At 56.8% G+C, this 11,616-nt stretch overlaps 1 protein-coding gene across 1 annotated transcript in view; it reads right to left on the bottom strand.

Moving 5' to 3' along the window:
- The window catches only part of WNT7B (Wnt family member 7B), a 78,370-nt gene extending 75,572 nt beyond the window's left edge, over positions 1-2,798 (bottom strand). Inside the window, exon 1 of the mRNA XM_027660808.1 lies at positions 2,383-2,798. Within this exon, the coding sequence (XP_027516609.1) occupies positions 2,383-2,465 (83 nt within the window). The 5' untranslated portion in view covers positions 2,466-2,798. The remainder of the gene's footprint in view (positions 1-2,382) is intronic.
- Positions 2,799-11,616: the final 8,818 nt, after the last annotated feature.

Raw genomic sequence — 11,616 nt, 5'->3', positions numbered from 1 at the left:
CACGGCGGGGGAGCGGGGCCGGGGATGACACGGCGGGGGAGCGGGGCTGGGGGGCCCGGGCAGCCCGGCCCCGGCGCCCCCGGCAGCGCTGCTTTCTCCCCGGAGAGGCACCGGCTCCGTCCCTCCGGAGTGATGGATGGAGGGAGGTGCGCGTCGCCCTGGGGCTCTGCTTTGTTGGGTTTCACCTCCTGATCCCTTTCCCTTCTGCTCTGCTGGGCTGCAATAGCCACCTCGGCTCCGGCTCCGCGGGTCCAGCTCCGAGTGACCCGCCGCGGAGGGGATGAACTGGGGACGGCCCAGGGGAAGGCGAGAGAGCATTATTTATCCGCCACAACTTCTCATTGTCGCGGGGCAGCGCTCAAAAGATCCCCAGGCAGTTGGCTCAAAATAAAGTAGGCATTGCTTCCCTTGTATTTCCCCTCAACAGTCGCCTTAGTATTATTATTATACTTCTATAGCTTTTGCTATCGGACCTTGTAATTATGTCACACAGCAAGGGAAACCGCTAGCATCCCAGCATCTGGCGTGCGGTTGAAAACTTTTGTTTTAAGATTCGAACTATTTATAGAAGGAAAACTTTGTAGGATAGTAATTTCCTACGGGTTTGAGAAAAATATGGCTACGCTTATATTAAAAGGGTGTATTTATTTATTTATTATGACTTCTTCCTTCTGTCTAAAAAAAAAAAAAAAAAAAGCAGAACCAAAGATAGCATGGCAAGGTTTTTACAAGCTATCGGTCACCTACCCAGTAGATATATCCCTCCCGAGAACAGAAACAGCCTCTGGCTGAATTAAACCTAGCGTGCTTCCATAAATCTACGCGCCTTTAAAAAATCGGTAGCCAAGACATGTGCATTTCATTAAGAATTAAGAATGCAGAAATAGGCTTTTAGTTTCTTTTTATGCGTGTGTTTATTCCTATTTTTCTCCTGTAGCGGTGTGTTGTGTTTTTTCCACAGCCCACAGAAAATACACACACACACACACAGAGGAACACACGCACACGTGCTTGCTTAAATGCATGTTCTCCCATGCATGCATACAGAGGAAAAAATATTTATATATATATATTAAAAAAATCCACGTGCAGTTCAGGTATAAGAGCTCAAATTTGCACCCGTCGGGATACGAAAGAATCTGAGGTCGCGCGGGGGTGGGAGAGCAGGGAAACCCGCCCGGCCCCGGCAGCCGAGGTGGATGCGGGCCCGGGGGTGCCGAGGCGGGTTCCCCATCCCCGCCCGAGGGGAGCCCCTCGCCGCGGCCCCGGCAGCCCGGCCCGGCCCCGAACCGCCCGCTGCGCTTCCCGGAGCTGCCCCGGGCCCGGGACCCGCGTCCCGGCACGGAGGGTCTTGCCGTGCCCCGGCGCTGGGGGGATGCTCAAGGGAGGGAAAAGGCTCCCCGGCCTTAAACCGGCTCCAGCAGCCGGGTACCTGCCGCCCCCAGCGCCCTCGTCTCCCCACGGCTGCCCCGACCGGAGTGCGGGGGAGCAGAGCCCGGGGCAGGTCCCCGCAGCCCCTCGGGCTCCGGCTGCAGCCCCGGACGGGCCCGGCTCCTCTGGGGCCGGGGGGGACCCGCGCCCCCGCCCAGCGCGGGCACAGGGACCTGCCGGGACCCGCCGCAGCACCACGGCGATGGTCTGTCCGCAGCCCGCACGGCCCGGCCCGGCCGCTCCTTATCCACCGCAACGTTACACACAGATATAGATATTAAAAAAAGAGACCGAAATTCCTCGCAGTCCCACCCACCGACTCTCATTTCCCCCACCCCTACCTCCACCCCCTTCCTCACAAGGAAAAGGTCCTGGAGCCAGCCCTGACTGCGGGACTGGGGATCCCTCCGGAGCGAAGGCAGCGGCCGACAGGGCTCCCCGCGGCCGGCCCGGCCCGGCCCTGGCGCTCGCCGCCGGCTGCGGCTCCGCGGGCTCCCGGCGCTCACAGGGGCTGCCCGACGGGCGCGAAGCGATGCCCGTCTCCGGTCTGGCAGGAGGAGGAGTCGGGGTCGGAGTCCCCAGGGGAGCCGCCGGCCGCTCCGTGCCCCGCCGCCCTCCCAGGTGCGCCGCCCCCGCTGCGGGCACGCCGGGCCCCGGCCCGGCCGGCGGGGCAGCCCCGCGGTTACCTGGCCGTGCGTCCCTTCCCCGGCGGGCTCCGACCGGCAGCGCCGGCACCGCCACCGGCGCAGCACCTCCTCCTCCTCCTCCTCCTCCTCCTCCGCCGCCACCGCCACCACCACCATCCTCACCGGCACGCACCGCGCGGAGCTGCCGCCCGGGCTGGCTGCTGCCGGCTCCCTCTGCTCGCTCTGCGCTCTGCCCATAGGTAGCTGTTAGCGGGGGCATTGCAAACAGTATTTGGAAAAAAAAAAAAAAATCTGGATCACTTACAGGTAACTCCCACTGGTAAGGATGAGGAAAATCTGAGGGTAATACACTGAGAGTAACACACTGCGAGATGAAAAAAGGATCATGGCTGAATCCCGTTTACACTCTTGGAGTTCGCTTCCTTGGTTATTCCTTTCTGGCCCCCCCTGGTCGTAATTTCCCACCCTTTTTGGTGTCAGCTGTGGCTTGAATCTGAGTTGGAATCCAGTCCCTTGGGCTTGGGGGGGCTTTGTCTGTTTGTTTGTTTGTTTGTTTGTATTGTTGTGTGTAGTATTCCCCTGGTGCTAATGCTGCTCCCTGTGCAGAGTGTGTGCTGGTGCTGCTGCTCTTGCTGCTGCTGCTGCCTCTGGGCTCCTGCCTGTCATGTCTCAGTGGTTGGAAGTTGTTACAGTGGGTTCTCGTGTTGGAATGAGGATGGTTTAAAGGATTTGGATGGCAGAAAGTGCCTCTCTCTCTCTCTCTCTCCCTCTCTCTGTAACTCTCCTGAGACCCAGGGCTGCCATTGGGCAGTCAGTCACTGCAATCCGCCTACTTTTTTCTCTCCCTCTCCTTTTTTTTTTTTTTTTTTTTTTTTTTTTAAGGGGAGGATGACAATAGAGAGACACTGATCCAGCCTGGGCTGCAATGAATCCGTGCTCCCTGGCTGAGCTCTCTCCACACGCCTCGCCCCACAGGCGCTCCTCACCCGCTCCATGGAGCATTTTTAACTCTCCCCCGCGCTCGGGGGCTGCAGGCTCCCTGCCCCTGCTGTGGCACCCTTGGCTCGCCCTGCGAGAAATCCCGAGCGAACTGGCAGCTCCCAGCTCGGCTCACGGTTAACTGCTTTATTGTGGGCAGTTGCCCCAGTTCTTCCGAAGAATTCCGCTGTCCGTCCAACCTCTGCGGGGGTTTGGCTCTTGTTGTCCCCCCGGTGTTGAAAATTCAGCTTCGGTTTCAGACGGAACTTTCAAAAATATATATATATATATATATGTAGTCGTAGCCTGCGTGAGTGAGAAATAGCCATGCACACTCGCAGCTTCCTGGCGAGGTTGGGTTTCGCAGGAGAGCAGGGAAGGGGAAGGACTGGTCTGGAACAGCCGGTGTAGGGGGGCGAGCGGGGGGCGTCTGCCGGCGGCTCCCGGCTCCCCACACCTCGCCGCTCCTGCAGGAAGAGCTGTCGGCTCCTCTCTCCCCTCTCCCTCGCTCCTTCCCGAGAAGTTGCCAGTCCGCAGAGACGTTCCCCGGCAGGTTAGTTGCCTCTCCCGCGCGTTCCCCCCGAGCCGGGCGGCTCCTGCCCCTCGGCACCGGGATGCTCGACCCTTCCCGCTCCGGAGGGCAGGAGCCCTTCGCCCCGCGTAGCCCCAGTCGTGCAGGAGACAGTCGTGCCGCTTTTCCTCTTTGCCTCCTTGGCCGTCTGTCTTTTTTTCCAAAGGGTTTAGTGCCATGGCGCAGTAGGTGAGCTGCGGATGCCGGGCTGGGGTTCGGAAACGAACCCCGAAAAGAGAAACGGGCACTGCAGAGACTTTAACACAAATGCAGCCGAAATGAGCAAGAACCAGGCTCCGAAGTCTTCTGAGTCTGCAAATGTTCGTCTCAGGTTAATTGCCTACTGGCTGAAGGAGATCTCTTGGCTAAGAGCTCTCCCAAACACCCTGGGAACACCTCCTCCAGTTAACCAGTCCCAGCACATGGGCGCAGCTGCCTCCGCGGCACAACGAAATATTCCCTCAGACGGAATGGGAATTGCAGAACTGGTGCAAAAACGTCGTATGCCGCCCGATATGCGATAAAAATCTTCTCGGGGTTTGGTTGCTCTCACCACTTTCACCTTCAAGTTCAGCACAGACGCCGTGGCAGTCAACGTCCTTTCGAGAAACGCTGATCTCGATTAACAAGAGACAGAAGCTTAAGCCTGTCAACGATTATTTACATCCCAGAATCGTCTTGTTTATAATCACTTAAGATTCTAAAGTGGTCGTATTTATACTTCCGTAAGTGTGTGTGCGGTGCGTACACAGCGAGAGACACAGCGACGTGTGTCCCGCTCCCCTCTGTGACCCGCGGGCTGTGCCTGGGACAGCTCTGCTCAACGTGGAGCACAACGAGCGGCCACCCCGGACATTTTATCTCTAGCATTTGTTCCGCCTCGAACACACACTTTAAATGTGAGATAGCTTTTAAAGATGTGCCGTGGGGACAGAAGAAGGGGGAAAATGAATTGTAGAAATGCTGGCGCTGGAAAACTGCGAACTGGTGTTGGCAGAGTTTGACCCAGTCCAGCTGAAACGAAGACGGGTTGCCGATTTCCACAGTTTTCTGATCGAAGCTGATTTTATCCACAGCTCAGTTTTGTAGAGGGAGAAAAGTCCTATAAAGAAACCAAATAGTGCAGTTTCTGTTAGAGGAGTTATTTTTTTATTCTAAAACTACGGGCCGGTTATTATGTCGAAAAATTAATGATGACGATGGTGAGAATATCCTGCTAAATTCCATCCAAATGGTTTCTATACGTATGTCAGACGGGGATAGCGAGATAACACTTGTTTTGTTGATTGAAGACGAAAACATTCCCTTCAATTAAATTATGTCATACGGGAAGAGAAGTATTGTCGATAACACCTAATATGGGCACTTCGGTATCTGTCGTTCCTTCTGCCATAAACAGGTGTATTTCGGACAAAACGGGGCAGAACGGCACTGAAATGGTTGCCGGCATCAGAGTCGGGCAGATGAAACAGAGAAGGCACGAATGAACTATTTGGTTGGGGGGGTAGGGGGGTATTTTTCCCCTATTAATTCTCTATTTTCAGCCGCGGTTCCTTTCTTACTCCAAGCCTGGGGAGAGTCCAGCAGAAGGGCACGTTGGAAGCCGGGAAGGGCTTGAACGGTGCGCCCGGCTGGCGAAACACCGGGGTCCTTTCTGGGCAGAACCGGGTGATTCTTGCATCCCACCGAGCTGCAAGTCCGGTGCCGGGGGACAGCAGGGAACGAAGAGCCCCCAGAGGAGCGGGTGTCGGGCCGGCGGGGAGGGCAGGGAAGGCGGTGGCCCCACGGTGGGTGCCCGCGGCGGGGCCGGGGAGCAGGAAGGGCCAATCCCGCGGGGTCTCTCCCGGGGCCTCGCCGCGGCTCCCGGTGTTCCACGTGCTGCCGCCGTCGAGGCCGCGCCCCGGCCGCTCCTGCCGAGGGCAGGGGGTGCTCCCGCGGCCGGACAGCCCCGGGGACGGCGAGGGCAGCGGGATTTCGTTGGCCTTTTACTGCGAACGAAGGTGAGCTCCGCTGTAAGGGAGGAGAGAGGTCCCGTTCTTGCCACAGCGTCCCTGGGAGTGCCGAGGGGGAACGGAGCGCTCCGGCCGCCCCAGGGTGGGCTGGGTGCCCTTACCTGCAGCCCTGTGAGCCCCCAGCCCCGTCCCCGCCGCCCCCAGAAGGGCTGCCGGCACCTTTCGTTGCTGCCTGGGGCAGCGTCAGCTCCCGCCGCCCGCGTCCCTCTGACCGCACCGTGACCTCCTCCCCGCTCCCCTTGGCGCTGTCCGGCTGTCGCCCTTCTTTCCTTCCAGAATAGAGAGGGAAAAGGTGGTGTTTGCCCCAACTCCCTGATCCGGGTATTGCCCGCGACTCCATCTTTCCGAAGGTCACATCACTTATCCCAGAGCATCCGCGGTGATCTGTATCTGTGGTACTGCTGTGAGGTTTTGTTTCTGACGTATTTATTGAATAAACGGGAGCCGAATGCTCTGCGATCTTGGCAGGAAACATTTCTGTTTCAATCCTACCGAGGTCAATATTTGATGTGACCTGTTTTCGCGGGGGGTTACGAGGAGTCAGCAGAGCTGCAGAAACTTTAAGCTTCGGTGCCTGGACAGAAACGTCATCGACAGAAATATCGAGGAATGCTTCACCTCACGCCTGTTTCTCCAGCGAACTAGGGGATAGGAAACAGAAACGAGAACAGGGGGAATTTCCCGAGAGGAATGACTACCTGAGTGGGACCTTGCCCTCTACTCCTAACTGGACACAGCGGCTTCTTTACGGGACTCCGCCGCGTCACCCCGCCCCGCCCAATAGCTTATGTATTGCGTTATTTTTCTCTCTCCTCGGTGTCGTGTTTGACACCGAAAGTGGAGCTTTTAGCACGTTTTATTAAGACACGAACACGTGCTCAGCAGCAAGCAAAACCAAAGAAAAGCCTGCCAAGCCTTCCCTCCTTGCCGTGGCTGACACGACGGCGCTCTCCTTCCCGCTGAAAACCAATCGAACGCTCTGGAAGACAGAATGCTTTTTATCTGCCTTCATCTTCCCCTTTTCAATGCAAAGAGCTCACCAGAAAAGGCATCATTACACTCCAAGGATACGGTTTCAACAAAATGGTAGTTCCAGTGGCTGATGAAAGAGGAAATAATTGCAGCCCACATGCCTAGCCTAAAAGTAGCCCTGGATCTCAGAGCAAATTTCTCTCCTATTGTTCAGAGAAAGTGAAGTATCCTCATCGCCTTACAGGCATGGTGATGGATCTGATAGGGTTTCTGCAAGGGCTTTTACTGTTCCTGCTGTCCGCTCGGTTTCACTTCCAGGCTCAGTCCAGCAGCATTCCTGTGAGTTTTGCTCTGAATCCCCTTCTAATATAGCCACAATCAGTTTCGAAAAGAGATCTGCCTTCCAGACTGTAACATGTGCCCAGTCCTCTGTTCCCTTTCGCCGCAGTGAAAGTGAATAGCGATATCATTGACCTTATTTTGCAAAGTGCTGTCTTTGAGCTCGCCCGCAGCTCTGTGAGGAGTGTGCTGTAGGAAGTCCTCCAGCTATTGGAGTAGATGGGGTACCCCGTCGCCGCTTCATTTGTGGATACACAGCCTCAGCAAATTCACTTCTCATCTAAACCCCCGGCAATCCGAGACCGGAGAATGACAGAGCCCATCACCGCCGGCCACGGCTACGACAAAGGGCGGCGCAGGTACTCGGCCCTGCAGAGGTTCGAGCACGGGAAACGCCTCCTGTCTCCAGCAGGCAGGATTTGGAGATACCCCCGGCCGGGAATGCGCGCCGGCCGAGGCGGACGCGGGTCCCCGCGGGAAGGGCGGGGGGAGGCGGAGAGCGTCCCCCGCGCCCGCCCCGCACCCGCGCATCCTCCGCCGGACACCGCGGCGGCACCTGCGGGGGCGGGCCGAGTGCCCTGCCGAAAACACCTGAACGAGCAAACACGCCGAGGGGTGGATGCGAGCCGGCCGCTGCCCGCCGAGCAACCTGCTGGGGACGCCCCGGGACAGCCGCGGGTCTCGCCGGCGCCCCGCAAACGGGACAGCCCTGCCCCTGCCAGGCTGGGGGAGCTCCCGCGGGGGCACCGAGCCGCTCCCCTGCTCGCCCCCGAGGAGCCTGGTTCGCTCCTTCGCCCCACCTCGGTCCCACGTTTATCCTTATTCCCCGGCTCCGGAGAGGAGCTCGCAGACTCCCCCCGCCAGCCCCCTCCTGCCGCTGCCCGGGCTGCTGCCAGCGGGCACGGGGCTGTCCCATCGTGCCCAGAGCAGCGCCCGCGGCGCCGGCGGGGCCCGGCGGGCAGGGCCGGGCCGCTCCCCGTTCCCGATCCCCGCTGCCCTCCTGCTCCGCCGCGGGACGCGGTGCTGAGCCGCGCTGACGGCCGGCCTGCCCGTCCCTCCGGGGCATTGCCCCCGCTCCCCCGCCTCTGGGGGCTGCCCTTGGGCTCCCCCCTCCTCTTCCCCGTATTGATTTCAAGGTGGGAAGCGAGCAGTTTTGGATTGCAACTCACCTTATGCATTCTTGATCATTAAAAAAAAAAAAAAAAATCCCTCAGCTATGCAAAGACAGGATCTTTAAAGAGTTTGTAGTTCGACAGGTAAGGACTCGGCTGGGGCTCAGGAATGTGGAAATTCAACTCAAGTCAGCCTACTGCGACGAGCAATATTAATAAGGGCATACAGGCACCGGGGGGAGAGGCAGAGGGAGAGAGGGCGAAACTTGGCAACTGAAATAACCGCGTGCTCTCGATCCCGGCGATCAAACACCGAGGAGCAAACAGCGGGCTCCCCGGGAGCCCCCGCCGCCCCCGGGGCCCCGGACCGAGCCCTCTGGCCGAGCCCGCCTGGCTTCCCGGGCGCTCCGGCGCGGAGGTAGCCAGACCAGTTGTCAAGCTAATTTCAACACGTCCGTGTGATGGATAGAAACGCAAATTGTGTCTAGGCCTGCACAAACCAAATCCCTGAGCGCAGGTTCAGAGCAGGGATTCCCCTCCTCCCGCCCCTTTCGCCTCTGTAATACCTCAGCTCTGCTCTATTGTCCCAGCAGCAGCGCCTGAGTTAACTCTGTCGGGCTGCCTTTTTTTTCTTTTTTTTTTTTTTTTTTCCCCTCCTCTGAGGGTACTGTACGCCAGAGATAATATTTAAGTTCGCTTAAGCAGTAGAAAATAAAAGGATCCGTCATCCCCCGCGAGCGGCTCCCCGCAGGCTCGGCGCGGCCGGAGCGCTCCTTTGCCGCCGGGCATCGCCCGCCGCGCTGCCCGCACCGGGGACACCCACGGCCGTGCTCGGGGGGCTGCCTGGACACCCGGGGGCGGAGAGAGAAACAGTCACCTCTTTTCTTTTCTTTTCCTTTTTTTTTTTTTTTTTTTTTTTTCCCTTTGCGATATTTCGCTCACGGCTCAGCACTAACGTGACCCAAAAAGCCGAGGAGATTTATCGTGCACGAGGACTTACCCTAATTTGACATAGATGACTCCAAAGCATAGAAACACGTAGAAAATCCACTTCCGAAAGTTTCTGTGCATGATCTAGAAAATGGACTGAGCCATAAAAATTGCACAAAAAGCCGAACTGATCTTGTCGATTAAATCCCAGTCAAGAACATTGCCGAAGCTACCCAGGAGCAAAGCCGGCCGAGCTGTAAAAAATCAACTCCGCGCAGATAGGCAGCTCTTCCCAGAGCCATGGTGACCGAAACCGGCTTCGATATTAAAGCTAAAGTGGAAGAAAAAATAGAAAGGGCTGCTCAAAACGGTAAAACAAAAACCCAAGACAGACAGTCTGAGGGAGAGAATGAGCAAGCACTGATCTTGATCAACTGCCTCATAGAGCCCTGAAGTTCAATCTGTTTTTACTTGTTCTGACTTCCCCAGGTAACACTACGTATCTTGCAATCTATGGCTCCAGGTAGGAGGATCTCTCTCTCCTCTCTCTCTTTCTCTCTCTCTCTCTCTCTCTCTCTCCCGCTCTTCCCCCCACCCCGTATGTGTCAGGATCTAATACATATCTTATCTGTCTGTGTGCGTGTGCGAGTTGTGCGTGTGTTTGTGTTTCAAAAGGCATGTCCTTAAGCAGAAGTTGTTGGGGAAAACACATGAAACGTATCCAATAAGGGAAATAAAGGACTCGTCCTCTCAAACCGAAGCATTTTTTCATTTCCTCTAGTATAGCAGCGCGGCTGGATTTGCAATGTACGGACTTCGCAGAAGAGACTTGAACTTTTTTTTCTCCTTTTTCTAGTCAAACAGAGGCAGGCGTTAATCCCCGCTTGCTTACAGCTCTGTATGCTGAAAGGCAACGGGTGTGCGTGTGTCCAGACGATTGCTCTTCGACCATCCGACTCTGCGGGACCCAAACGCCTGTCACTAAATCTGATTTTTTTCCCCGCAGTAAGAAAACATTCCTCCTCCTTTAAGAAACAGATACACTTGGCTTTTAACACGAATTTAGAATACTCAGTTTGCTGCTCCTAGGGAGATTAATCGGTGAGACAAAACTTCACTTTGTGTTCAGACACTAAGTGAAGCAAAGCTTCCTTTTCTTTCTATCTTCCCCCCCCCCCTTACTTTTCTTTCTCTCTGTCTTTTATTTCTTTCTTTCATTCTTCCTCACTGATTTCTGAGCCGCTCAGTTTATTCTCGCGTTCTGTGGAATTATCAGTTCCAGTCTACTACACGATGTGTGCCTGTCCGGAGGCACAGATCTGCATGCATACGCATGCTTAAATAGCACTCCGGTACAAGTCTGTGGGCTGTGGGGAGCTGGTTCCACAGAGACGGATAAACCCGTGCACCTCTGCCCTCTCCTACACGCACATTCATATACGTGTAGCAACAGTCAGCACAGATGGCTCTAGGCATCTCTCAGAGAGAATCGGCTGAACACACACCAGGAAAGGCTGAAAGGAAAGCAGGCAGTGACAAGCAAGCAAAAGAGGCTGAACGCAAAACTTCATCGTAAAGTATCTATCCTGACGGAAAAAACAAAGGATTTTTTTAAAGGCCAGCCAGACTGCCGTGGTTGGAGAGGTGCAGTGTGAAATCGCAGGTCACTTTTAGGTGTCTCCCACAGTCAAGGCTGCCCGCACCTTGCCGTCACCCACCCAGCTCCCCAAAACAGGGTCCTCTCCAGGCATCGCGCGGAGCCCCCCGGGAAGGGGAAGGGGAAGGGGAAGGGGGAGCGAAGCGGGACGGAGAAGGGCCGTGCTGGGGAAGGGGGCTCACGCCGAGTGCCTCGGCAGGGACGAAGGCGGCCGAGCCTGCCCACCCTACCGCCGGCTCCGCTCCCTTGGTTTGGCTCTGCCTTTCCCTCCGCATTCCTCAGTTTTATTCTTTAATAATCAACGCTCCGGCTCTCGCAAGCAGCCAGCCCTCCTCCAGGCGTTCGCCTACACCGTCCTCAGTGCTCAACTACGGACAATTTATCTTAAAAAACCGCCGAATCTTCCCTTCACACTCATAACTTTATCTTGTTCTCCATCCCCACCTCTTTTCAAGGACTTTTTTTATATGATGAGGCCATGTTTCACGGAATCACAAGAATCTTAGGCCAGTGGTATGATTATTGGGGCTGTCCTGGGCAGGGCCAGGAATCGGACTTCGATGATCCTTGTGGGTCCCTTCTAAGCCCAAATATCCAGTGATTCTATGGTTTTGCAGAACCACGTCTCCCAGAGCCTCATAACTACCCACAGCTGCCTCGCAGACTCTTCGACCAACACCCAGAGGGTATTTAAGATGCAGCCCCACTACCACCCGCCGTCTCCTCCGCTCTTTTTGCCGGTGCTTGAAGCCTTTTGGAGGCCAAGTGTCGTGTGTCCCCCCCGGGAGCCGCGGGGGTGCGGCGGGGGAGGCGCGGGGTGCGCAAAGAACTTCCCTGCGGCCCGGCCGGGACCGGGAGTGGTGGCGGGGCCGGGCGGCGGCGGCGGGGATGTGCCCCGGGGACGTGCCCGGGGATGTGTCCCAGGGACGAGCCCGAGGATGTGCCCCGGGGATGTCCCAGGGGATGT

The sequence above is a fragment of the Corapipo altera genome, unplaced genomic scaffold (assembly GCF_003945725.1).
Source record: "Corapipo altera isolate COAL_440 unplaced genomic scaffold, ASM394572v1 239, whole genome shotgun sequence".
NCBI lineage: Eukaryota > Metazoa > Chordata > Aves > Passeriformes > Pipridae > Corapipo > Corapipo altera.
The sequence above is the reverse complement of the archived record's forward strand: the minus strand, read 5'-3'. Positions and strand labels throughout refer to the sequence as shown.